Source organism: Epinephelus fuscoguttatus, linkage group LG8 (genome assembly GCF_011397635.1).
Source record: "Epinephelus fuscoguttatus linkage group LG8, E.fuscoguttatus.final_Chr_v1".
NCBI lineage: Eukaryota > Metazoa > Chordata > Actinopteri > Perciformes > Serranidae > Epinephelus > Epinephelus fuscoguttatus.
In genome coordinates, this window is record NC_064759.1 from 5,610,907 (window position 1) to 5,638,826 (window position 27,920).

The 27,920-nt window shown below is 42.0% G+C and overlaps 1 protein-coding gene across 1 annotated transcript; it reads right to left on the reverse strand.

The window, feature by feature from the left end:
- Positions 1–2,191: 2,191 nt before the first annotated feature.
- plekho1b (pleckstrin homology domain containing, family O member 1b) lies at positions 2,192–24,294 on the reverse strand. The gene is made up of 6 exons (XM_049584917.1): positions 24,004–24,294; positions 20,745–20,891; positions 11,993–12,133; positions 9,923–10,027; positions 7,502–7,600; positions 2,192–6,753 (listed from the first exon to the last, which is right to left on the reverse strand). The coding sequence occupies exons 1-6, from the start codon at positions 24,028–24,030 to the stop codon at positions 6,070–6,072; spliced, it is 1,203 nt and encodes a 400-aa protein (XP_049440874.1). The 5' UTR covers positions 24,031–24,294; the 3' UTR covers positions 2,192–6,069.
- Between the last annotated feature and the right edge of the window lie 3,626 nt (positions 24,295–27,920).

Genomic DNA, 27,920 nt, shown 5'->3' on the forward strand with positions numbered 1-27,920 from the left:
GCCAAAACACTCAGACTGCAGCTCGCATTGTGTTAAAATTAGAATTGAGCCAAGTACTAGGATGAAATGAGTACGCGTATGTGTGTCATCCAAGTAAAATGTGTTGGTCAGTACACTGACAAACATGACATTACACGGAATTGAGATTGTTTGGTCTGTGACGTAACAGGTCAACCAGAAAAAGGTCCAATACTAACAAGCTTTCGGAGGGCATATCACCACCTATTGCAGCAGAGTCGGACATACTTTGGTCAATAAACCGATTCCCCTCCCGTGCTTGTATACTGGGACAAGGACAGTAGTCCAATTAAATGGCATATTCAAGCTTTAACTGTAGCTCGACTTAACTGTGTATGTGAACGCACTGACTGTCTGCGCTCATGATGAAGGAAAATCCTCATTTGGGCCGCTGTGTTCAGGCTCTAGCTCTTATGATCAAAATTATCTGATGTTCAATCCAAAGATTTTTCAGTAAATTGTTTTCTAATAAACAATAAATATGCAACTTCAGATCAACCCCATATCAATATCAGGTCTAAAATCATTTCTGGCCCCAACCACTTCTGGTCCAAACTTCGCCCATTCCAAATACAGATAGAGGTAGAAATAATTTAGTTGATTAAACAGATACAGATAATGGTGCACTTACTCAGCCCTAGTTACGCTTTTCAGATGACACACTCTGGAACACAAACATATGTGAGAGTGACCTCTCATTAGGGGTGGGTGGATTGATCCTTAAATATCAATACTCTCGATACTACGTTTTCATTCTTAAGATTAATCCTAGCGTCAATATGTCTGATGCCAAAAGAGAGACATCAGTTTCTCTCTTATATGTTGTACATACTTGTATTTCAAAAGTAAAACTGACTGTGCAAACAATGTTTTGTTGTTATGAACACATCTAGTGCATGTACTCGATGCTTCTCCGCTGCTGTTGTGTTGTCTGCACTCAATCAACTTACTCAAGATCCAGCAGCGTCTTCTTAGTTTCACTTTCACCTGATGTCGGCAATAGGAGGACGGTGAGCTCACCTGGATGCTTAATTGTGCTATGAAAAAATCTACATGTGCATTCGTGTGACCGAAGCTATCTGTGGACATTCAATGCGAATAGTATGTCCGAGCCTGATTAGTTCTATCCGACACATAACAGCAGTGATGGATTAATGAAAGAATGAGGAACATGAGGAAGAGAATTTAGAGCTGCAAACAAAAAGAAGGGAGAAGGAGGAAAACACCTCAACATCCAGACCTCTGACACAGAGACAGAGTTCACTGACAGAGTCTGTTCAGAGAGGAATATCCAGGTATACAGTAGCCTAGAGAAATTAATGTTTTAGTCAAATCAGATCTTCAGCTCTGGTTAATGTCACATTTTTACAATGTCATTTGGTCATCAACATCATTTTGTTACTTAACAGATTGATGACTGTTTATTCACCTCATAAATCATGACACTCCATGTTCCCCCTCAGTAAAAAAAAGTCACTTTTAATAATAAAAAGTATTGGTATCGGTATCTGTGTTTCTGGCCCTATATTACTCGGTACTGGATTGAAACCAAATTTCATGGTAGAGCCCACCCCTTCCTCTCATTGCTTGAAGCATCTGTGGTTGTGTGGATCGTAATTCTGCCCCAAAAGCAGCTGAGACACAGCAGCGCTTTGAGCCTAATGTGCTAACGTGCTCACAGGGACAATGCTAACATGGCATGCTGAAGTTAAGTAAGCACAGACTGGCTGAAATCACTTCATGTATAACAAACACTCAGCTGTGTTCACCATCGCAGAGGTCCTCACTGGAACACAAAATGTGGATTAATCCACCGCTGAAATTAGTCCCAGACAAAGTCAGTGTTTCATCTGGTTTGTTTGATTAAAAACTACTGTGAGCAGCTGATTTAGGAAATTAGATTTACATCTTCAGTAGGAGCAAACTCAGAGCTGAGAGACACAAACAGAAGTCAGACAGACTAACAAAAAAAAATATGAAAACAGCAGACTGATCCTTTAACACAAGGCTGAGTCTCTTCTCTCTGCAGGTGTGAAGTTGTAAGGTGTTGTTCAGGACCACCGGTTGCCTAGCAACACACACACACATACACAGTGTCAGGGGTCTAATTAAACCCTGCAGGATACCTCGTTAACAGTTTAATGAGGCGGCACTGATCCAGGTTCAGTTTGCAGGGTTTTTTTTATTTTAGCACATGAACTGATCAGGACTCACAGCACCACCACTGCCGGACTACATCTCCCATCATCCCCTCTGGCTTTAAGGCTACAGCAGCTGCTCGGTGCCACAGAGACAAACAGAAGATCAAATGATAGAAACAGGAAGACGTGTTGAACAGCTGAACAGTGACATCATTAAAGGAACAATCCACCATTTTGACCGAAGAGCTGCTCGGTGTGACGTGACAGACAACAAATCAGATTAATTAAAGTAATGACATCATCCAGTCACATTAACAGAGTTTATATCTGTATTAATGAACTGTGCTGAAGCTGCTGGAGTTTTCTTGTAAACAAACTTTCTGTTTACATTCAGTGTTTTTTTATAACTGAACAAACATCGGTCTTAAATTAGAGGTCAGAACCTCCACAGGGAGCCCTGAACTTTAATAGGAGACATGTTGTACATTACAGGCAGTGTAATAAAAGCACTGTAATTTAATGTTCTGCAATTTAGAGACTATAAAAAAAATTTCTGGCCAAAATGTTGAAATATTCCTTATTTCTTTTATTGCAAACTTTATTTTTTGTGACTGAGTAGTTGATGTTCGTGGATCCAAATTTATGTAACCAGATGAAGTTTTTAACAAATCTGTTTTGTGTCACTTTTTTATTGCTCCCATCACACTTCAACCTCCAACACACACACAACAGAAATCAGCTGAACTTAAGCTGTAACAGTACAAAAGCCTGAATGTTGTCTAAAAAAATAAACTTTTCTCAGTAAAACTGTGATTGTACTTAAGTCTACAGGAGGCTGACACTCATGTGACCTGTTGAAGCGTCTCTGAGCGGGACACACGTCACTTCACTGGGAGGTAAAATAACAAATCTGGCTTTAATTCCAGTTCCAGTTCATTTTATCCAGGTAAACATTTGTGTATTTTTATGTCTACAGAGAGTTTAATTGTTCCTCTCAACAGAATCAGGACTTGAGGAAGCTGATTTCCACCACAAGAAGAAAAGTATGGATGAAATGTTAGAAATAAAAGTACACCTGGTTAGAAGAATGAATCCATAGCAAGGAAAAGTTTACATTTTACCTAAAAAACATCTTGAAATAGTTCATGTAAAACATGTTTTTTCCAGTTTTTCCCATTTTGCTGTAGCATCAGCCAGTTTGTAATTTTGATGAGTAATTTTATTTTAATTATATCAAGAAAGACATAATCTACCTGATTATGTCCAGCAAACTGTTTAGAAAAGACATTTACATGTTCATTTTTTATCATGTGCAAGCGAGCCCCAGAGTCCGTAGAGATCATCAATATCTTTACACCGCACGAGAGAAAGTTTTTAGGAGCTCTGTATATTGGTTCATGACTGTTTGCCTTAAGTAGCCCTTGACCTCTGGTGTCTGCTAGGTAGCTAGCTGTCCAGCTAAATAAGATCCAGATGTTTTTAATAAAGAAAAATAATAAGATAGCGAAGATGATCATTAGATGCAGCCCCATTAAGCCCACTGCTATTAATAGCTAGCTAGAATCCCCATATCTTAACCAGGCCCTCAGGAAGTGTGCCGGCCTTTGAAGACAATTTTCGTAGAGGCCAAACAGTGTAAATACACCGTCACATGATTCCCTGAGGCCCCAAAAGACTTTTCCCAATTGACTTAGATGGCGAAAGAGTCACCTGTAAATCAGTGGACACTTTTTTTTAGCATCATAACCCCTGCAAAATGGCTTATTTCAATATCAGTATTTGATCCACACCGTCCAATAACATTTGGCAAGTCTAGAAGAGACTCCGATTGAATCATTTTATCCCCACTCAAGTTCGCAGAGCACTAAAGTGGAAGTAGCCAGCTTGGCCAGCAGAAGTCTATTATGCGCCTGCTTTACGGGCCAGACAGTGCCCAGAGACACGTATAGCTACCACTAGTACAAGACAATCTCACCGCAGTGACCTTTACTTGAAGCCCATAACAACGTGACATTGTAGTGATTAAATATGAGGCCAAATGTAGCAATAAACCATTTCATAATTCATTATACACGAAGACGTGATTCACCCTCTCTTTTAAGCTAACACTTCATAGCTAGCTAAACGCAAATTTAGCATTTTCATCATGGCCTTTGCCTATGGGCCAAGGGGCGTAAGGGGGCTGATCGGGGACTGGCGTGTAGGTATGGTGGGCGTCATGTAGCTAATCCAGCTGCAGATACACATTCTCAGATCATTGGGATAATTTTATTTGCAGCAGTCAAACTTTTTGGCTTCATGCGCCACTGAGCAAATTTCATAAGAATAAACAGGCCTCTGCCTCCAACGCCATATCCAGGTCTCTTAACACATCCATGATCATAACAGTAAGATCACACCATCCCTGTTTTCTGTAGCCAGGGAGCTACGTTAGCATCAGATAGCTAATGCCAGCTAATTAATGCTAACTTGCTAGTCTTTAGTTTACTGAACTGACCAGCTAAAGAGGTTCAGGGTGTTGAGAATGACTGAAACAGCTTTGAAGAGTTATGAATTTGTACGTGATGAGTCGGCTAAACTCATCTTTCTCAATCTATTAGCTAACATTAGCATAACTTTCCCCTGATGTTAATGACTGCACAGCTATCATGCTTGTTAGTAGTTTTTATTGTTCTTGTCCTAACTTAATATTAGACGGACTTCTACAGATTTTGAATTTCTTGAGTTGTTAGCCTTGTTAGCTTTGTTAGCTGCTTGTTCAGAGTGCAGCTAGTCCTGATCTGCAGAGAAGAATAATCAAAGACTCTGACATCTGGTCTTCTTGGGTCTACTCAAGTATGTTTTAGGTGTTCTGAGGAGTGTGGGGATGGATTCAAACATTGTGAAAATCAGTCCTGCTCTTGTCAAACATTTCAACCGCAGTCACTGAGTTTCCAGAGTCTCAGAGAAAATTCACATTCAGAAAAAAAGAGGAAGAGTCTGAGGTCGCTTCGGACAGTTTGGTGCATAGTATCTGTTTGTCCTCATCTGGAGGTCTTCAAGGGTCCTAAAACTTGTACCTAATCCATAAAGGCTTTTGACTTTACTCAAAGTCAGGGTGGACGTGATCAAAACCTGAACCATCAAAACCTCCCTGAAAAGCAGTGGCTCTCCTGAGTCCACAGAGAAGAGGAAAGAGGACATCTTCAAACAAAGCAGCTCGTACAAATACCAGAATTAATCCTGAAGCTTTGACTTCTGCTCATCTACCGTCACATTCAGTCCTTCACCTCTTCACTTCTGACCTCTAGAGCATTCAAGAAATCCTCCTTCATACAATATTTACCCTGCATTTGTATTGTCAACTGTTTCATGTAAAACTTCAACTTTAGATTTCCCAAAAGACGTACCAACGTATCTCCAACATAAATATTCATAAAGTGAAATAAAAAGGATCCAGAGTGATGGGTTTTCCTCGTCTCCGATCTCTCGCCTTGGCACATTTTCTTTTACTTTGACGAGAGACGTCAGATAAGTCTTTTTTAAAAGGTACCTCAAGTGTTTGTGCAACCAAAGAGAGACATTAAGGGATTTTCAAAGCTTGGAAAAGTATCTAAGGATACTCCCAAAGGACACAACTTAAGTTAAATTGATGCTACACGTTGTTTTTGTAAGGAAGATATTTTGTGAAGAGGCATTGTGCACCTGAGCACTGAGCTGTATCAGTCAGCAGGAAAGTCCTTGTTCCTCCTGACAGCTGAAAATCAAAACCTGAATTTGTCCAAATAATTTAAAAGTGGTTGATCCAGTTCTCAGCAGCTTCGTCTGAAGTCCAACAAAAAGAAGCAGAGGCAATGCTTAGCTTCGTGGCTTTACCTGGACTGGACCGGTCTAAGCCGGTCCGTACCAGAATGAGTCAGTACCATGCGGCTCACATCAGGCTTTTGCGGTCTGGGTTTAGTTTGGAGCTGTTGGAGGGGGTGAGGGTGGAAGAGGAGTCCAGTTGTCGGTACAACGCCCTTAGTTCCTTCACCTCCTCCAGCACTTCCCGGGCTTGGCTCCAGGCTGCTGACGCCTCTTTCAGGAGTCTCTCTGCCTCAGCTCTCGCTCCTTCAGTTGACTCCTTCCCTTTCATCTTCCCCCTCTCCCCGACCTCCCCATCAGCCTCCCCGCGCACCTCCTTCAGCAGCCTCTCCGTCTTTTCCAGCTTCTGGCTGATCAGCTCCTGCAGCTGGCTGATGGGCACTGCAGTGCCGTTTATCGTCAAGGCGGGAGAGCAGGTCGCCGCCGCTGTCTTGTTCTTAGCAGCTTTAGTTTCTGAGTGCGTCAGGATCTCGTCCATGGAGGCGCAGCGGTTTTTCTCTGCTGTCGTCAGGCGTTTTCCAGGCTGGGGGGTTTGACCCGTGTGCTCCCACACCACCGCCACCTCACGGGGAAGACTCTGGGATTTCCCAGAAGCCTCTGCGGTCTTGACAGAGAGAGCACCATCAGTTTTGGACCTGGGACAGTCCGAGCTGAGGTGGGAGGCACAGCCTTCGGCTCCCTGAGAAGCAGGAGCGTCCTCCTCCTGGATCAGATCCAGAGTTAGCATCCCATCTGAGGAGGAGGTGGAGGCCTAACAGACAGAGAGGAGGTGGGTGAGTCTGTGACAACAACTACAACACAGACTGATATAAACCTTCAGATTTGTATAATTACACTCTGAGAAGAAACATTTAAAGTCATCGACACAAGTTTTTGTTGTCTAAACAATCTGTACTCAAGGTCCACTTACTCTCTTTGCTTGTTTCGGATGTTCTGACTCTATTACATGGTCATCATCAGCAATTTAAATTTGTTTAGTTGTCATAAATCCCTAGATGTTCAAACTTTTCATTACTTGGAGTAAGTCATCCAGGTTGTCTTGAAAGGACCAGGAGGATTGTGTGATTCAGTCAAAAGCTCCAGAAAAAGTAATCAAGTGGACCTTAAGCTGAGATTGTTCTGTGAGATGCTGTTTTTAGGGTTGAACTTTTGATTTCAACGTAAAAAAAGAAGTCCAAAACGCACTCAGAATAATGTAACAAGCTAACACCAGTTAGGATGTCTTTCAATTTCTCTATTGTGTATACGAGTTATACAAAATATACAGTTTATGATTTATAAGACACATCTGAGCAGATATCCTGACCGGTCATTTTATACTCATAAAAATATGAAATTATCTACAAACAATTTATACTTTTGGCAAAATGCATTAAATATTTCATATGAAATAATGGCCATTTATGTTGAAATGGCTTCTTATAGAGGAGAGTAACGAGGTGATACTGGAGGAAGAGAAGATGAAGGAAGAGGAGGAGATGATGAAGGATCAGACTGACCACAGCCAGCAGGTGACCTCTGGTCGGCAGTCGTCGGGTGTGAGGAATCTTCACTCGATCTCGGGTCAGATGAGAAAGCTGAGAGTCTTCTACGATCACCTGTAAACAACACAAACAGTCCTTCACGTAAAAGGTAGTTTAACATTTTACAAAGCAAAAAATACATTCAGACCGAGGGGACCCAGAATCGGCCCCTGAGGAACTCCTAACTGTACCAAGCTGCACTTCCTTTAATGTCCACTGGATGCTGCTGTGATCAGACCTCAGAACAGCTTTTACACAATAAGGTCAGCGCTCAGGAAAACTTTTACTTAATTTGAGATTTTCAGAACTGACTCGTTTAAAATATATCAGAACTTTGAAGGAATAATTTACCCACAAAATGATTATTTGTATATCAGTTAGTGACGCCATGTTACCTTGAATTTGTAAAGGAAACTTTTCTTGGATTCCTCCACAGAAAACAGCAACATTAATAATTTATTAATTGATTGGGGATCATATTCAACAACGGCAAAACTATATGAAAACATCCTCTTCCAAACTTCCCAGTCCACAGAGGCATGAGAGAATACACTTTTCTTCATCAAATCAAGATTACACGGCACGAATAACCGATACACAAATGGTCATTTTGTGGGTGAAGTATTCCCTCACAGTTCATTTGCCCCCTAAGTGCAGTTCGTTTGGGCAGGTGTGAACACACCAAAACAACCGGACCGAGACCTTCTTGAAGAGGTGGTCTCAGTCCGGTTACAAAGGAACTCTGGTGCGGTTGGTTTGTGGTGAGAAGGTGTTCCGACCTGGATGTGAAGCAACTGCAGTCACATGACACATTGTTTGGGTTAAACATGAGCATGTTACAGTCCTGGAGGATTATTAATGTGCACCTCCTCCTGTACTGCCTTAATATGTACATTCAGCACATCCAATGCATCAAAACATTGTTTTCTAGTTGGAGCCGCGTTTGCCTCGTTTTCAAACTGTATGCTTTGACTAAAATGAACAATGACAGCAATATAGTCCACGATGAGCAGCGCTAAAATCAACCTGCATAGTTGTCCCTCCATTGTGACATTAGAAAGTGTCACATTTATCTTGCAAGTGTACTCTTCTTCAACGTTTGCTTTACTTCCTGGATTTTTCCCACATGGAAATTCTGACCAATCAAGAGCAGCTTTCTCAAAAACTCCTGATGATCTGCAGTTAGACTTTAAACATGTTTAATGCAAGAGCATTTTTGTGCATCAGCACAGTCTGAATAAACTCGACCAGGCCTGGAATTTACAGATTTACATACATGCTGTTATTTAATACTTGTCCAGGAAACGCTGGCTGGAACACACGACACTAACACTATGGCATGAATGTGGTTCATGAGAGGCTTTCGTTCAGCCTGGAACACGATGTGTGTGAGAGAAAGTGTATTGATCCGAGTATTGATCAGAGTATTGACTGGTGGAAAAGGCTGAAGGTTGTTGACTGAACGCTGAGCAGAGGCTGTATATGCAGACAGCTGCTCTAACATACTTCCTGTTACTGTCAGTGAGGACACTGAAATAAACACATGAAACATCAGTAACAGGAAACACTGCTTTCTAAAATCAGACATGATGACATCTGCAATATATTTCGACATTGTTTTAAACCAGAGCTCAAAGACAAAGATACTGTGTGACAAAACAGGAAGTTAGTTATTGTTGTTTGTCAGCAGGTGAAGCTGCAGCAGAGACACACGGATCGTGGAGGAAATTGAGAGACAGACTGATGCATTGTGTCAAAAATCACATTCCTTCTTGGAGTCACAACTGAATCAAATCTGAACACACTGACATGATTCACACATTCTCTGATTCAGTGTGACTTACACTTCAAGATGATACCATTACTTAGAATCATAGAGTAGAATTCGCTCCAGAAGTTGCCTGATAATTATCACGTTTTTAAGTTTTCTTCAGTGTCAAAGTAACCCAACAATAGATGCCTGTACATCCATGGGTACGCTGCACACAAGAGCCGCTCACAGACCATTCAGCACACTTTGAATACCAACATTATACTTCCTGTGTACCTCTACCAAAGCCTAGACTTCAGGAACTATGGAGCTCCAGGTGTGAATTAATCCGCCACTGAAAATAGTCCCCAACAAACAACAAAGTACTGTTTCCTCCTGTTTGTTTGATAAAAACTAAGGTGATCAGCTGTTTTAGAAAATTGCTGATGAAACTGTACATTTGCCTCTTCAGTAGGAACCATTGGGCTTGGAGCTGAGAGCCACAGACAGGAAGTCAGACGGTATTAAAAGACGGACTAACATATTGTTGCTCTTGAGATATGTAGATGATAATAAATCAAATCTGTCCTCAGTGACTGATGGTTTCCACAAAGAGGCAATAATGGATTCTGTGTTTGTCTTCGTACCTCATCCAGGATTTTGTTCTTGGCTCGAGTGATGGCGACATTCAAGACGTTGATCCAGGACTCTTTCTCCTCGGGACTGACAGCCAGGAAGACCAGGTTAGGAACCTACAACACACCAAAACACAAGTCCACATGAGTGTCTGTCTGTTAAACTCCACGTGAACTGGATGGATCACTGAATCGATCAGTGACCTCGTAAATTAAGTCAGCTACACAGCGAGGGTTGAGCACTGTGAACAGGTTCCTAATTAGAACCAGCTCACCAATTTGGACCCCAAATGAATCATAAGGAAATTCGAATTACAGTTCTGCTTATCGGTTCCTAAACAGCTACACACTGGTGCTCTCTCTGGACACAATGATGCTGAGCAAAGCGGTACATTTTGTTGTTGTTCTGTCGAGGCACCATGGGAGGATCGATAAGGGATGTGAACACGAGTCTGGCTGAGGCCATGTGCCGGACCGCAGGTTTTCTTCTCTGTTAGCTGCCTCTCTCTCTCAACTGGGGGTGTAAATCACTAGTTTCACCGCAGTACGATGTATCAGTTCTTTGGACAATACAATATTTGCTGATATCACCAAGTCTGCCACAATAGGGTTTTAATTTGATTCAATTCAGGAGCCTGCGATCAATGTGAGAAGTCAGTAAAGATCCTCGTTGTCTTTTTCTAAGCTGCTTGTCATTGTCTGCCTGGTGCGAGGCCGCTACCACAGTTTGACTGTTTGGGAAGGAGGTGCGCTTTAATAGAAACAGCGACACAGACGTGAGGACAGAAACAGAGGGCTCGGCGGGGACAGAACACCTGCTGCGGTCATTTTGACCTGACCAGCAGACTTCACTACAAGCTGCTTGGCTGTCAAAACAGGTGATAGGTTTTACATACTAAAACCAGCTGCCAGCCATTTGACCAGCTGAGTTGCAGGTGACACCATCAGCTGGCTTGAGTCGAGCTCAGACCGGCCAGTTCACGCCGCTGCAACAACAACGTTTTCTCCACAAATTCAGATGAACACGTTGTGAGTACCTGATATACAAATAATCATTTGGGAGCTGACGTGTTCCTTTAAGAGCCGACAGAAATGAGAGTCACCTGTTCATGTTAACATACTTAATGATACATTCTTCTGATTCTGATTCACGTCAGACAAAAGATACACTGAGGAACAATGACTGAACGAAAACGCTGACAGAACACTGGTTGACCTATCACAGCGCAGAACACCACACACACACACACATATAGATACACACACTGTTTTAGGAGGCCTCAGTGGGAGACACATCACCAGATGGCCGAGTGTGTGTGTGTGTGTGTGTGTGTGTGTGTGTGTGTGTGTGTGTGTGTGTGTATGTGTGTGTGTGTGTGTGTGTAATAGAAGCTGCCACCTGTCTGCAGGACACCTGATCCCTCCCCAGGGCATTCTGGGTATTTGTGGGATGGCCTGCAGATATCTGCTGAGTGTGTGTGTGTCTGTGTGTGTGTACAGCAGAGGCTCCACCTGTTTCCAGTCAGCTACTGTCAGTCACTGACTCTGTTTTTATTAACAAACTGATGTAGATATAAAAGTGTTTCCTGTCTGAAGTGTGACAGTAGCTGTGTGGGTAAAAGACTGACTGAATAAATGATGACGTACGTGAAGCATGAAGAGCTGAAAACATGAGATGTGTGTGACGGGCAAAGAGCATACTGTGACATTCCTCACGTTAAGACATTAAACTAACAGTTTTATTTCCATCATGTTTTCGATCGTTTGAGCTTTGACTGGAGCTCTTTTAATCATCTCTTCTTCTGCAGTGGTTTAATGGCACGGACCAGTTGTTCATATATATATATATATATACATATATATATATCACAGAACAGGAGTGGATGGAAACAAGATTCAAGTCAGGTTTCATTTAGTTACAATTTGAGCTCCTCGTGGGTGAAACTTGATAGTTTAATAAATTCAGTTTACTCACATTAGAAGTTTAATTGTACTGACTGTAGTTATATAAAACATCCATATGTCTTCACAGGTAGACAGACAGGTGTACAGGCAGACAGACAGACGGACAGACAGGCGTACCGTGTTGCCCGGCGTGCTGCAGCGCTGCAGTCTGAACTTGCTGTGGTTCTTCTTGCTGCGACTCTTGTTCTTCCTGATCTCCTCACAGCGCTCGTAGTCCGACAGGTCCAACACCTCGTCGGCCCGGCCCAGCTCCTTCACCTGCAGGACACACACAGGTAGCACAGTTAACACAGGTCAAAGGTTACAGGTCAATTGACTGTTCTTTTTTTTTTTTTTTTTTTTTAGATTATTTTTGGGGTATTTTTGCCTTTAGTGGACAGGAAAGTCCGGCATGAAATGGGGAGAGAGGATGACATGCAGCAAAAGGCTGGAATTGGAATCGAACCTGCGCCCCCCAGTTGTTCATCTTCACAGGTGTATTTTTTAACTTTAAACAGGCTAGCTGTTTCCCTCTGTTCCCAGTCTTTATGCTAAGCTAAGCTAACACACCCTGACTCCAGCTCAGTACATGAGAGTGTCAACAATCTGAATGTCTGACTCTGAGAGAGGAAGAGAAGAAGAGAGTTGGACAGCTGCAGGTTTTCTCTCAAAGAGTCAAAATAAAATGCAAACACAGTCAAATACAGCAGAAGAAGCAGACGTGTTTACAGACATGGAAACTGTCTGAAATAAATTCAAATAGAAACACAAACTAAAGTAAACAGAACTCCCTCTGCACAGCCAGGCTCAAGGATCAGGTGCTGGTCGGCCGCAGGAACATCTCAGATGAAATCATCAACATAAACCGCTGCACACTGAACTGAGTTACTCTGATCTAATTAGGAGCGAACAGTGCGTGGCGTCTTCAGGTCCGCTCAACAGAATCACGTGAGCACTAACAGGTGTGATAACATACATGGGTCACATGACTAATTATCACGGTTATTTCAGAGCAAGATTCATAAAGAGTACAAGAGTCACAAGAATAATATGTGATTAAACCTTATCCCATTACATAGATGCAGGTTCCTCGACACTGACGGAAAGGGGGAGTGACAGGGAAGTGACAAGGGACCTAGAGGCTCATCTCTCCCTACGGACCCAAATTACCAGTGGAGGGATGTATAAGTTAATATTTATATCACACAGCATTTTAGATCCATGAACTGAATACACTGGAGCCATACGGACTTAATGAAACACAGGATTTGAGTCATTTTCTGTGACATAAATATTAACTGGTAACTCTCGTACTCAGAGACACACTACATGTTATATATTAGACGATTTAACTTAATCAGACGTTTGTGTTTGTTGACTGACAGTCTGCAGGTTAACACACTCTGTAGCTCTGTAGTTAGCTCTGTTACACACACACACACACACACACACACACACACACACACACACACACAGCAGGTGCTAGCATTGGTTTCTGCAGGTTAACCTCAGCTCATTAATCTCTATGGAAACAGCATCCATTATTCAGCTGTTTTAAACTGAGACTTCCTGGGAGAGAGGCCACGCCCACCGCGCACACACACACACACACGCACACACACACACAGCTAGCAGCTAACCAAAGCTAACAGAGAGCCTCCATCAGATCAGATGTCATGACACAACAGACACAACGGTACGGATGAAGACAGTTGAGTGTGTGTGTGTGTGTGTGTGTGTGTGAGGTCAGTCCGCCCATTATCAGCCAAATAATCAATACTCAGTGTTATAAGTGGAGCTGCTGACATAACAAAGTCAGTGACAGTCAGTGACCTCTGACCTCTTCACAGTGTGAATGAAACGTGTTGTTCTTCATCATGTCATGTCTCATGCACACTGGAGGATTTTCAAGTCGTAACTGATTTTGAAAACACGTGTGAGAGCACAGAGGTAAAGACAGATTTAATCAATTTATATTTTTTAATTGTAAGAGCGCTCACACCGGATGATTCAGTCAGGACCCTCGCCCACACCCTTGGTGTTAAAACAGTTTCAGACAGAAGTTTGTGCGATTAAACTTAACTCCAGATACAAAATAAACATGGCGGTGGACTGTCGTCATCAGCTGGGTGCACATGTATGTGCTATGTTTGTGCTGAGCACCTATATAGATATTAAACCAGCTATGTTTCCACATGCTTGTCCTCCTCTCCTACTGTCCGTCTGTCTCTGGAGACAAATGACCTATTAGTGCTGTTGGCAGCCATGTTTCTGTTCTACACAAGTGCTCATCATCTGGTCAGCTTGCTCTGACATTGCAGGTTTCTGCTCATTATTCCATCGCTGTTCATTCACACTTCACAGTCTCAGTCATAAATGTCAAACATGTTGGATATTAAGGATTCAAAACCAGGGAGACTCTGATACAGTCGCTAATGTTCAGATGATGTTTATAAGCCCCTCACGCTGCGGATAATCTGTTCAGATCAGCCTCCAATCAGGAACATCCCCCACGACTGTCGGGAGGAGCGAATCGGACACAAATCTACCCAAATATCTTCTCGTCTGAGGCCAGTATAAATATGTTATACTACTTCCTGTCTCACCTGAGCAGCAGTTTTACTTGAAATTTGTTTTGATGCAAATAATTTCTTTATTACTGTTAATCGTAATAGTGTGTCTTCTAAAACACTTAGGCCCTGATCACATGGAAAGCGTTTCAGCAGCTGGAGGCGGCTTTTTTTTGGCTCGCTGTTATTGCATTGCTACACGGTTGCGTTTCTGCCCTATAGGCGCCCAGTGTTCTTGCCAGAGCACTCTGAACAATGGAGGAGAAACTGGTGGTAGTGGTTGCTGGATACCCAGAGCTGTACGGCCCAACGATAGACAGCAGGTTGTCAAACTGCCCCTGAGTCATCCTAAAATCTGCCTGTAAACGTCCATGATGGAGGAGAAGCTCCTGGACCAACTGGTGGTACTCCCCATGATCCAGCCTCTTTTTTAGGGTCTCATGTACCCACACAGATCTCTGTTTATCTGCTGACAGCCTCTCACCCTCAACCAGAGCTACAGATTTTTCTCTCAGCCAAAAAATTTTTTTTTTAAAAAGGCAGTGTGGTGCGCCTCACCTCATGAGAAACACTTTCTGTGTGATCGGGGCCTTAAGCTGCAAAAATTTCTGCCATTTTTTCCTGTTTAAGTTTAATATTTGAGTCAGTATCAATAAGATATATTTGTTGATCAAAAGGAAATCAACAACTATTATTTAATTTTGATTGTTTCAGTATTTTAATATTTGATGGTTCCAGTTATATGATTTTAGATTAACTAACTTTAGGTCTAAATTGTTGGTTGGATAAAAATAAACTGTTTAAAGAGGTGTTGTGTAATGGTGTAACAAAATGTCACACCAACTGTCATAAACCAAACGATTAATCAATCCCTAAAGTTTATTGACAACATGATTACACCACAGACACACAGATGTTTATATATCATCATCATGTGTGACACTGATGCTGCCTGAGGATTACTGAGGCTTAACATGATGCACACGCACACATAGCGTGGATTACAGGTCTCAGAGGTTAGACTGAGTGTCACTGCAGGTACATGACATCACCATGTAACTCCTACAGTCAACAACAACCAGCAGTTTGTCTGATGGTGAGCGTTCACATTAATGTAGACAGGAGGTTATCTGTAGTTTATTAATCCGTTATCGCTCTGATCTGTCTGGTCTTAACAAACAGGAACCTTTAGTTCCTGGTTGACTTCCTGTGATCAGTTCCTCTGGTTCAGTTCATCCTGTGGTATGACTGAGGTTAAACTCTGACTGTGGCCAGACTGTTAGCTGTGATAACAGACATGGTGGCTGTTACAGCGACACCTCACCTGGTTGTGAATCTATAAACTACAGTGTTCACCATGTTTGGTGACAGCAGACAGGATAAAGTATTTCATAAAGTTAAACTGAAAACACAACAAGGACACAGCAGTGATGGTGTCACTACTGCTGGAGACGTGAGTAGTACTAAGAATAGGCTTCATTCAACTACATCTCCCATCATGCCTCAGCTCATCGAGTCTCTCTCTGTGTGAACCCCCAAACTTGAGCCATGCTGGCTGGTTGCCGTTGGTTACCAGAGGAGGGGGGTCTGCCATGTGCCTTCGGAGGCTTTCTGTTGGTTGCCATGGGAACCGGCACCCCCCACCTTCTGTCAATGGCCTTATTTAGAAAAGGAGCCACACACACTCACCCTCACTCACTCTCAGCTGTGGTCTGATATCGAAACGAGACTTCAGCTTCTGCTTTAAAGCCACAGTTTCGACATGTTGTTCTGTTTTCTCTTCGTTACTGTTTGTTAAAAGTTCTTCTGACTCCGAGAGCTCAGCAAGGTGCATACCATCAAAACTAAAACGTGTTGCACAGATCTCCGTCTGAAAACAGGCTGAAAAATGGCCGCAGGAATGCAAGATACAGGACAAAACCTGGCTTGAAACAGACCAAATAAACTGGCTGGAAACAGACCCAAAATGGACGGAAAACACAACGACATAGGACAAAAACTGACTTGAAACAGAGCTAGAAACAAGCCAAGAGCGGGCCCAAAACACAGACTGGAAAAAGGCCCAAAACAGGCACGAAACTGGCTGATAACTTTTGAAAAACAGATCTGAAACAAGACAGAAAATGGCCCGAAACAGAGCCAAAACAGACAGCAAATAGGCTCAAAACAGACTGGAAACAGAACGAAAACAGGATGAAAACTGAGCTAAACCAGGCAGGAAACAAGTCTGAGAACAGGCCAGAAATCGCCAAAAAGCGGACTGGACACAGATTGAAAAAGGCCCAAAACAGACAAAAAACAGATCAAAAACTGACCAAAACAGATGATAAACAGGCTCAAAACAGACCGAAAACAGGCTAAAAACTGTCCGACAACTGACCAAAACTGTCCCTAAGTAAAGCTAAAGCAAACAGGATGAAAAAAACAAAAATCTGACTGATAACTGTCTGAAAACAGACCTGAAACAGAATAAAAACTGGCTCAAAACAGAGCTTAACAGGCTGGAAACAAGCTGAGAACTGGTCGCTAGCAGACACAAAGTGGACTGGACACAGACTGAAAACAGGGAGAAAACAGTCTGAAACAGGACGAAAACTGCTCGAAACAGACGGCAAACAGGCTTAGAAAAAACAGACTGGAAACAGACCCAAAACAGGCTTAAAACTGGCTGACAACTGTCTGAAAACGGACCTGAAATGGAGCTAAAACAGGCTGGAAACAAGCCAAGAACAGGCCGAAATCCAGCAGAAAGTGGACTTGACATGGACTGGAAAAGGCCCAAAACAGGCTAAAAACTGACTGACGACTGTTTGAAAACAGGCCTGAAACTAGACTAGACTGTAACAGAGCTGAAACAGGTTGGAAACAAGCTGATAACAGGCTGAAATCGAGCAGAAAGTGGACTGGACATGGACTGGGAAAAGGCCCAAAACAGGACAAAAACGGTCTGAAAACAGATCTGCAACTGGATGAAAACTAGCCCATGACAGAGCTCAAACATGCTGGAAACAAGCCGAAAAGCAAAAAAAAAGCAACCAAAAACAGGCTTGTCACAGAAAACAGGCCATTATCAGGCAGAAAACAGGCCGAAAAAGAAAACAACCGAGCTGCATTAACACAAAACAGGTGAAACATGAAATACAATCCAGGATGTCCAGTTTGACAAACACATTTTCAGACACCAAAATGTGGAACAGTTTTATAAAACAACTGTTTAAAGTTTCATTACAGCGACCTCCAGGGAAATAAATCTGTTAAGGCCACAAAGGCATCGACCAGTAATGTCTTGGATGTGTTTAAATGAAGTCGCAATGTTCACATCACATTTAGTGTCGACACCAAACTCTGTTCACTTTTTCTGTTTGTCACTAAAACGACTGAAACAGAGTCGACCTGCTAATTAACCTGTCCAGAAATTTAACTGCCAAATATTTTATACACTGTGTGAACAATTAATTGAGTAAGCCTCAAAAATAAAAGAATAAAACTTCAGCAGCTGTGACAAAATGTTTTGAGACCATCAGTCAATCTATCATCAGTTGATTAATGAATCTGTTAACAGCAAACAATCTGAAGGAGAAGAAATGAGCAAACTGTTGACTCTCAGAAGAAGCTATATTCTGTTAAATCTAAAGCAGATGTGGTCAGTGTGTGTGTGTGTGTGTGTGTGTGTGTGTGTGTGTGTGTGTGTGTGTGTGTGTGTGTGTGTGTGGTTTCTCTGGTGTCACGCAGGGTTCCTATTCCTGGTGAGACAGGAAGTAAAGCTGCTGACAGGAGGAGCCTCTCATGAACCAAAGCCTCCACAGTCCGAACCTCATACAGACACACAGACATCCTAATATGGTTGTGTGAGACAGCTGATCATGTGACAGATGATGTCTGACTAGAAGTGACAAACTTCCATAAAAGTCCAAACTCTCTGTTTCCTGCTGCTGACATGAAGCTCTGACATAAAAACACAACCAATCACTTTAAATCAATCAAAGTGGATCAGATCTGATCAGACAGCTCTGTCAGTCCTCAGGTATCCACAGTCAGCTGGGTAAATCCTCATGTTCTCTGTTTTTAATGAAGTGGGGTTCCTCAGGGGAACGACATGGGACCTCGGTTCTTTTCATTAAACATCAGAAACATTTAAAGAAACACTTTAATGTTTAAATAAAAGACTTGTTCTCTGTCTTCTCCAGAGATCAGTTTCATCTGTGTCCATATAGATGTGTTTAGCCTAGCTTAGCACAAAGAATGGTCGCAGGGGGAAACTGTTAGCTTAGCTTAGCACAAAGACTGTGGACAGAGGGGAAACTGTTGACCTAGTTAGCAGGAAGATTAGAGGCAAGGGGGAAGCTGTTAGCCTAGCTTAGTACAAAGGCTGGAAGCAGAGGGGAAACTGTTAGCCTAGCTTAGCACAAAGACAACAAGCAGGGGGAAACTGTTAGCCTACTTTGGCACAAGGGCTGGAAACAGGGGAAACTGTTAATCTAGCTTAGTGCAAAGACTAGACGAAGGGGGAAACTGTTAGCCTAGCTTAGTATAGAGGCAGAGAACAGGGAGAAATGGTTATCCTAGCTTAGCACGAAGTCTGGAAGAAGAGGGGAAACTGTTAGCCTAGCTTAGTACAAAGGCTGGAAGCAGAGGGGAAACTGTTAGCCTAACTTAGTATAGAGGCAGAGAGCAGGGAGAAATGGTTATCCTAGCTTAGCATGAAGTCTGGAAGAAGAGGGGAAACTGTTAGCCTATCTTAGCACAAAGAATGGTCGCAGGGGGAAACTGTTAGCTTAGCTTAGCATAAAGACTGTGGACAGAGGGGAAACTGTTGACCTAGTTTAGCAGGAAGATTAGAGGCAGGGGGAAGCTGTTAGCCTAGCTTAGTACAAAGGCTGGAAGCAGAGGGGAAACTGTTAGCCTACTATGGCACAAGGGCTGGAAACAGGGGAAACTGTTAATCTAGTTTAGTGCAAAGACTAGAAGCAGGGGGAAACTGTTAGCCTAGCTTAGCACAAAGAATGGAAGTAGGTGAAAACTGTTAGGCTAGCTAAGCATATTGAATGGTAGCAGGGGAAACTGTTAGCCTAGCTTCGTACAGAGACTGGAAGCAGGGGGAAACTGTTAGCCTAGCTTGGCAGAAAGACTGGAAACGGAAGGGAAACTGTTAGCCTTGCTTAGAAAAATAGAGGCCAGGAGAACTGTTATCCTGAATGTTTTAACAGGATGCCCAGTGTTAAAGGAATGTTCCTTAAATTAATGTTTGACAGGGTGTAACAGATTGTTACCTGTTTTTAGGTTGTTTGCTGATTGAAGTATCTTAAAGAACATTCTCCTGTTAAAAAGGTTCTACATGGTTTGGTCTGGTTAATGACGGTTCTAACAGAACAGTAATGAAGCAAAGGCATTCTGTAATTACTAAAGGTATCTAAAAAAATTCCTTTGTCAGCGGTTCTGACAGGCTGTTCTGCAGCAGATACAGGTTCTGTGGGGATGTCCTGCAACAAATAATGCCTCTGTAAGGACGTCTGCAGCAGGTAGAGGTCTTATGAGGACGTTCTGTCGTAGATAAAGGATCTGTGAAGGAGTTCTGCAGCAGACAGAGGTTCTGTGAGGACGTTCTGCCCTGTGTGTGGTGCTGCAGTGAAACCAGAGCTCTCTGTGTGTCTACAGACTGAAACTTGACTCCTGCAGAACGACGCTGTAGAAAGTGGAGGAGAAACTTTCTGTTTCCACTCAGAACAAAACAACAACAGAAAAATGAGGAACACGACAAATACGACACAAAGTACTCACGAGTACTCTCATGTACTTCTGACACAATGAGACTACTGACAATTATTCTCGTTACTGACTGATTTACTGATTGTTTTTAAAATGAACCTGTTTAACACCAGATGTCTTTCATTGGTTCTTGAGGTGGTTCCTCACTTTAGAACAAGACGAACATTTTGAAGAAACCAGAACCAGTTCATGTTCTCAGTAGAACTCAGTAATGTTCTGTAAATGTCTACATGTTAAATCAGCAGTAAATTAAAAAGCTGCACTGTCTCTTTAAATCTGTTACAGTGACTGAGGTTAACGAGCAAAGATGACAGCACAAGGGAGAACCACACCTGCAGACAGACAGTCTCACTCTAACATCTGTCTCCATGACAACGCCGTCTCTCAGCATCACCTCCGACCCCTCGTTACCACGGTGATAATTAAAGAGCTTAACGAGGTGACAGCAGTCATAAATCTGTCTCTGCTACTAATCAGTGCCAGTGATGAATCTATGACCACCCCGGACAGTGTCAGGTGTGTATCACCTGTAAGCCCCGCCCCCTCTGACTCACCTCTTTCTCACAGATGAACAGCTGATCTCCCCTCAGAACCACGAACCGGTTCTTCCAGATCTCTCTAAAGATCCCTTTCCCGCAGAACTTTCGGATCCAGCCGACCTTATCGGGCTGAATGTGCTGCGGTGCCGAGTCCTGCGGACCCTGAACAGGAAACAGGAAACAGAAAGCTGTCAGAGGGGCGCCATCAGAGCAGGTGAACTACTGAAGCTTCATTCTTGTGACAGACCTCTTTCACTTATTCTTCCTCTTTAGTGTGTTTTAGCGCATTTAAAATGTATGAAAGTGAAATTTTAGTTTGTAGTTTTCACCAAATTCCATTTAAAAAAGCTGAATTTTATTATTAAAGAGAAAAACTTTATCAGGCTATTATCCAGTTACTACTTCAAACATTAATTAATAAATATAACAATAAAATTGACAAATTTAATATAAATAATTACATACTAAAATCCATTTACTACTAAAAAATGATTAGATATAAATGTAAAAATAAAGTTAAATTCAATATAATTAATTAAATACCAAGATCCATTTACTACTAAAACCATTAAGCAATAAATATAAATGTAGTAATAAAATCAATAAAATAAATATAAATAAATACTAAGATCCATTTACAACAAAATAAATTAATATATAAATGTAACGATAAAATAGAATAAATATAAATAAATAAAAACACTGAGATCAAGTCCCCTAATGCTCTCACGTTAAAAATAAATAAATTAAATGAAGTCCTTAAACGTTTATTTGGAGTTTTAACATAAAACTCATGATTAGAATCATTATTTCTGTGTATCTGCACAAACTGAGTTCATAAACTGTACATAAACATTATGTTTGTTTGTAGTTTTTTAATGTTTCTGTCCTTTCAAATAGTTTGTCAGCTGTTTTCGACCTAAAACATGAATCAATAAAGGGGATCAATAAAGTCTGATCATCTTTTATTGAACAACTGTTCACTTATATAACAGTTTTATTTTTATACATGAAGGTTGTTGAAGGACTTAAGTAGACTTCTCTGATGTGAAGAGAGATTAGAGTTTTCTTTGTGGGTTTGTTTCAGTGTGAAAGTGACGTTCTGTCTACGTTCTGTTGACGTTCTGCTCCAGTCAAACAGATTCCTGCTGTGATTTCTGATGTAAAGCTGTTTTCTGTCCCTGAGGAGAAAAGCTCTGCTGTTGTTCTGAGACGACGTGAAGAAGAAAAGGCTGCAGAGCTTCATTCACTCTTTTCTTTTGTGATTCAGATTCAGTCACATTCTGCAGCCACAGCGTCTCCAGCCACCTGAAGGAACGTCTATACACGGGAAAACTACGAACACTACACAGCTGTACTTCCTGAGTGTGACACAGGGAGGTAAGAATAACTGAACTGAAGTGATCTCTGATCAGATGTTTTCTAAAAATGTTTTCTTAACTTTTTTTCTGTATTTTATTCATCTCACCTTCTTTAAAATCAGTTTAAATTTAAATTAATATCAGAGACACCAAAATATTTCAGGTTACAGCCTGAACTTTATAATAACTATTACACTATTAATAGGATTGAATAATAATTTGACTAATAAACTATATAACTATGCACATGAAGCACAGTAACTGTGGATAAATAACCTGCAGATGAAAATGATATAACTGCATCTTCTACTGAATTACTGTGAGGAGAAGGAGGAGGAGTAGTGGTAGTATTTGGCTCTAAACTAAAGGAGACTGTGTCTTTGAGGTTGTGAACATCTTTAATAATCAGATAAGATCTTTTGTTTGGTTTATTTAATTTATTTGTTAACTGTATTTTATATATAGTCATAACAGATTAATAGATATAACAGATGATCATTCTTTAGATTTTTCTGAGTTTTATTGTGAAGAACTTTGTGACTCTAGGAAAGTAAAACAAACTTAATTACAAGACTACACTATGTTATCCATATATTAATTAGTATATTACATTAAACTAAGATTCACATTCGGACTCTTGTCTTGCTGGTTTGTTTTTCTACTGCTGCAACATTTACATTTCGCTTCTCGTCTCATTTTCATATATGAACTGTCTGATTTACTCTAAATAATATTCACACCTGTATCAGAGCACATAGACAACATTAGGGACTGTTTGTTATTTATGAGGGGTGCAGAAAAGTGAGGCATGTCAAGTAATTTTTTTAAACACTGGGAGGGACTTAAGGTTTTTTTGTTTTGGCTTGTTGGCCTGTCTGGTTGTATTTTGTTTTTATTTTACCACAGATTTTTAAAGAAAACATGCCTTCCAAATATTTTATTATCGTTGGATTTTTAAATTCCCGACAGCCCTTGGAGACATCATGTCTGATGAAGGCCTTCATCAGACTAAAATACGTAACCATAACCGAGTTAAATAGTGATATTTCATCAAAATCGCTTCATTCTGCACCTTATTTAAAATTTGACCAAAAAAACCCTGCAAAAACTACCCAGCCTCCACGACAAGAGTGAAAAACCAAGGCCTCTTTCAACTCCACAATTACGCCTTTAACTTTTAACTTTCAAACATCAAAGGGTAAATTTTAAAAATCTGATAACAAGTTTATGATGGAGAGAGGGTCATACATTGTCCCCAGGGAAATCAGTGAGGCTCCGGGAGAAATATTTGTAGCTTCGGGGAGGGTCAAAATAAAAACAAACAAACAAACAAAAAGTCCCACCCCAGCCACCCCCCTTCATCTGATAAATAGAGAACAGTCCCTAAGGCTATATTATGAAGACAGATCCAGCTCAAATATCCATTAACTGCCTCTAATCAGTCAAACTTATGGATCTGCGAGGTTAGGGGTGTGTGTGTGTGTGTGTGTGTGTGTGTGTGTGTGTGTGTGTGTGTGTGTGTATTTGTTATGTAAGTCCGTTAAACGGCTGTCCGGTGAACTCCTCTGTCATTAACGGATGAAACCGGAGCTGCTCACCAGATTCACGTCACGCCGGTGAATTTTTCCTCTTTAACTTTCAGAAATTTTAACATTTCCACTCAGAATCATAAACACATGTTTTTATCCGTTTTTGTTTTAGTTTTTAATATTTTTCATCTTTAAAAATGTGTTAAACTCAACAGCGCTTTTATTCTGAAAACCGGAAAGTAATCTTAAGCAGCTAACGGCCGTTTTTGCCTTCAAAATAAAGGTTTAAAACTAATCCTTGAGGCTTTTGTTCCTCGAGCTGCGCTTTAACGTGATAAAAACGGACCTCCGTTGAAGGCAGGTGTCGGTACCGGTAACACTCACCCGTTTCCCGGAGTTGTTCTTCTTCATGCTGGCGGCTGTCAGGCTGCCGGCGGCGGACCAATGTCGGTACTTCACCCACTTTCACGGTAACTCCGTTATTCCCCCACAAAGAGCAGCAGACCGGCGGGAGAAGATAAGAAAAGCGGGTTCAAATCCGTTAAAGTCCCGCAGGGTGGACCGGAGCCTCCGCCTCAGCTCCGCCGCCCCTCAGCTGATGGTCCTCGGTGTGACTCTGCTCGTCGACCCGCTGCGTTGTGCTGCTGCTGCTGCTGTCGGGCTCCGCTGCGCTCTGACCGGCCAGGAGCTGCTCTGTGAGTCGGTGTCCGGTTACTCCCCCTCCTCCTCCTCCTCCTCCGGACTCCCTGCTGGCTCAGCGGCTCCTCGGCAGCCCCGCAGCGCCACCTACAGGCAGAGACCGACCTGAGGCAGGGGTTACATGGGGACGTCTGCTTCTCTTTTACAGGACACATGATGTAAAACATATGTGTGTGTATTACCACATATTTAAATACCACTCTGTAAAAATGCTTAACTACAATTACAAGTCCTGCAAAGTGACTACAAGAGTATTGCAATAACATACACTCACTGGCCACTTTATTAGGTACACCTTGCTAGTACCAGGTTGGACCCCCTTTTTCATTCTTGGTGTCAAACATTCCTCAGAGATGTTGGTCCATATTGACATGATGACATCACACAGTTGCTGCAGATTTGTCGGCTGCACATCCATGATGAGAATCTCCCGTTCCAGCACATCCCAAAGGTGCTCTATTGGACTGAGATCTGGTGACTGTGGAGGCCATTGGAGTACAGTGAACTCATTGTCATGTTTGAGATGATGTGAGCTTTGTGACATGGTGCGTTATCCTGCTGGAAGTAGCCATCAGAAGATGGGTACACTGTGGTCATAAAGGGATGGACACGCTCAGCAACAATACTCAGGTAGGCTGTGGTGTTTAAACCATGCTCAGTTGGTACTAAGAAAATCTCCCCCACACCATTACACCACCAGCAGCACCAGCAGCCTGAAGCGTTGATACAAGGCAGGATGGATCCATGCTTCCATCTGAATGTGGTTTTTCCAATCGTCTTTGTAACCAGTGCTTATTTGACTTCCTGTTGCCTTTCTATCATCTTGAACCAGTCTGGCCATTCTCCTCTGACCTCTGGCATCAACAAGGCATTTTGGCTCACTGGATATTTTCTCTTTTTGGGACCATCCTCTGTAAACCCTAGAGATGGTTGTGTGTGAAAATCCCATCTCAGACCAGCCCGTCTGGCACCAACAACCATGCCACGTTCAAAGTCCCTTAAATCACCTTTCTTCATCATTCTGATGCTCCGTTTGAACTTCAGCAGCTCGTCTTCACCATGTCTACATGACTAAATGCACTGAGCTGCTGCCACGTGATTGGCTGAATAGCTATTTGCATTAACAAGCAGTTGAACAGGTGTACCTAATAAAGTGGCAGGTGAGTGTATAATACCACATATATAAATACCACTCTGTAACAATACTTAAATACAAGTACAAGTCCTGCAAAGTGACAATGGCAGTATTATCAGTAGATTATACAGTATCAAAGTAAATAGAGCAGCATATATATAAACTTATATAAACTCATCACTGGTTTTGCAGCTGTCAGATGAACGTAATGCAGTGAAAGGAACAATATTTACCTCTGAGATGTGGAGTAGAAGTATAACGTGGCAGAAAAAATGGAAACAGACCTGTGGTACAGATTCCAGTGCTGAGTTTCATTGTTGTCATTTGACCATAAAATAATGATATTAATAATGTTAAGGGGGGAAAGTGCCATCTATCTGTTTTAACTATGTGATTATTTATTGAGTATTTGTACAGAGACATATGTATATTTGTTGGTATCTATGTTTGTATTAGTTGATAAAATACATGGTAACTGAACAATAGGATACAGACCGTGAGGCTTGATGTTGCAGGTCAGTCTGGATCAGCCCGTGATCCTCGGCTCACATCTGGATCAGTGTAATCCGGTTCAGGGCGGTCTGGATGTTGGCAGATGTTTACAGGCTGATCTGATCTGGAGTCAGTTTCACTCTGAGCACAGATCATCAAACTGGGTCAGACGGAGAGACGGAGGCTGATCTGCAGATTATCTACTGACACGCTTCATTAAAGGCACAACACGCACAAAAACACAACAACAGCAGCTGATGATGATGATGATGATGATGGTGATGATGAGTCCTGCAGGCCGACTCACAGAGCTGATCCATGGTCAGTTATTTTATTTCATCGACACGAGTGTGATATAGCATAATAATAAATGTATTTTATTTCATGTAATTTATTGTTCCAATACAAAAAGGGACTTAAAAGTAATATTAAAGGGACAGTTCACCCCAAAATCAAAACTACATATTTTTAGTCTTACCTGTGGTGCTGTTTATCGGTCTAGATTTTTTATCGTGAGTTGCAGAGTGTTGGCGATATCGGCAGTGTTGGGCAAGCCACTTGGAAAATATAGTGAGCTAAGCTACTAGTTACTCTACATCAAAATGAAATGTAAGAAAATGTTAAAAGTAACTTCCTACTTGCAAAGCTACTGTATTCAAATGTATGTCAAATCAGTGTTATTTCAACACATTCTCACTCCGACCTCGTCACATATTTACATTTTGGTCATGGACTTTCCATGTCCACATACAACATCCCAGGTAGCCTGGGTGCGCTGGTTGTTGATGTTATGGGACATTGTGTCAAGTTCCTCTCTTTCAAGATACACTTCTGTTTTCACAGGAAATGTACAGTCTCTAAAAATAAGTGCACTGCGTCACAACACCACCAACTGACGTTTTTTTTCCTTCAACAACAAACACACATGGTTGGGTTTAGGCAACAGAAGCACGTGGTTAGGTTTAGGAATCTTACAGGACATGAACACCGCTCTTTCCGGTGAAGGTCGGTGGTTGTTGGACCCATTCGCCCCCTGAAGTTTCGTCCTTGTCCTGCTGTGTTTCCCCCTGATGCCACCGGGCACCGTTAAACTATAAGGGCATTCAGCCCTGAATCATGCCGTCGTTAAAGGGCGCCTTTTTTCGTTGGTTTCTGACGCCACAAGCACTGGATTTTGACGACTTTGGAGTGAGACCAGGCTCGATATTTCAGTGATAAGAAAAAATGCCAGGCAAACTGTTTATTACTTAAATTAAAATGTCCTTCTGTTTGTGACAGAAGACTTTGTGACATTTGAACATTTCCTCCAATAACATTATTGCTCTCTGTCTCGGCCTCTTTCAGTTGGCTCTCTGGCTCTGTCACTATTTTCTATCCAACTACACCCACCAACCGTAACACCACGCAGAAGGATCTCCTCGTCTATTCATCGACAAGAGATGTAAACTTTAATGGCGTCCTCCTCAGCTGAGCCGGAGCAAGCTCAGTGGTGCCAGGTGAGCTAGCAGTAGATGCACACCTCCTCCTGTGCAGTGATACGGTTGGCAGGTGTAGTTCGATAGAAAGAAAATAGTTCCTACATGAAACTGCTCACAACAAGGTCTGTGGATTATCTTGAGTAACCGGGTCATGATTTCTGGAAAGAGACATTGCTGTTGAAATTTTTGGCGCTTTGAGTACCACAAGCCGAGTGCCATCTAGCTCTGATATATTAGAGAGAGGGCAGACATCTCAGCAGCTGTGGCTCAGGAGGATCAGACGATCCATGGTTTAATCCCCGGCTCCTCCAGTCTGCATGTCAAAGCATCCTTGGGCAAGATGCTGAACCCCAATTTGTCCCTGATGTGCGTTTGTGTGATATTAAAAACTGATTAGCAAATGGCATCTTGTACAGTAGCCTCAACCATCAGCGTGTCAATGTGACTCAGTAATGTAAAAGTGGTTTGAGTGGTCGACACATTAGAAAGGCAAGTCC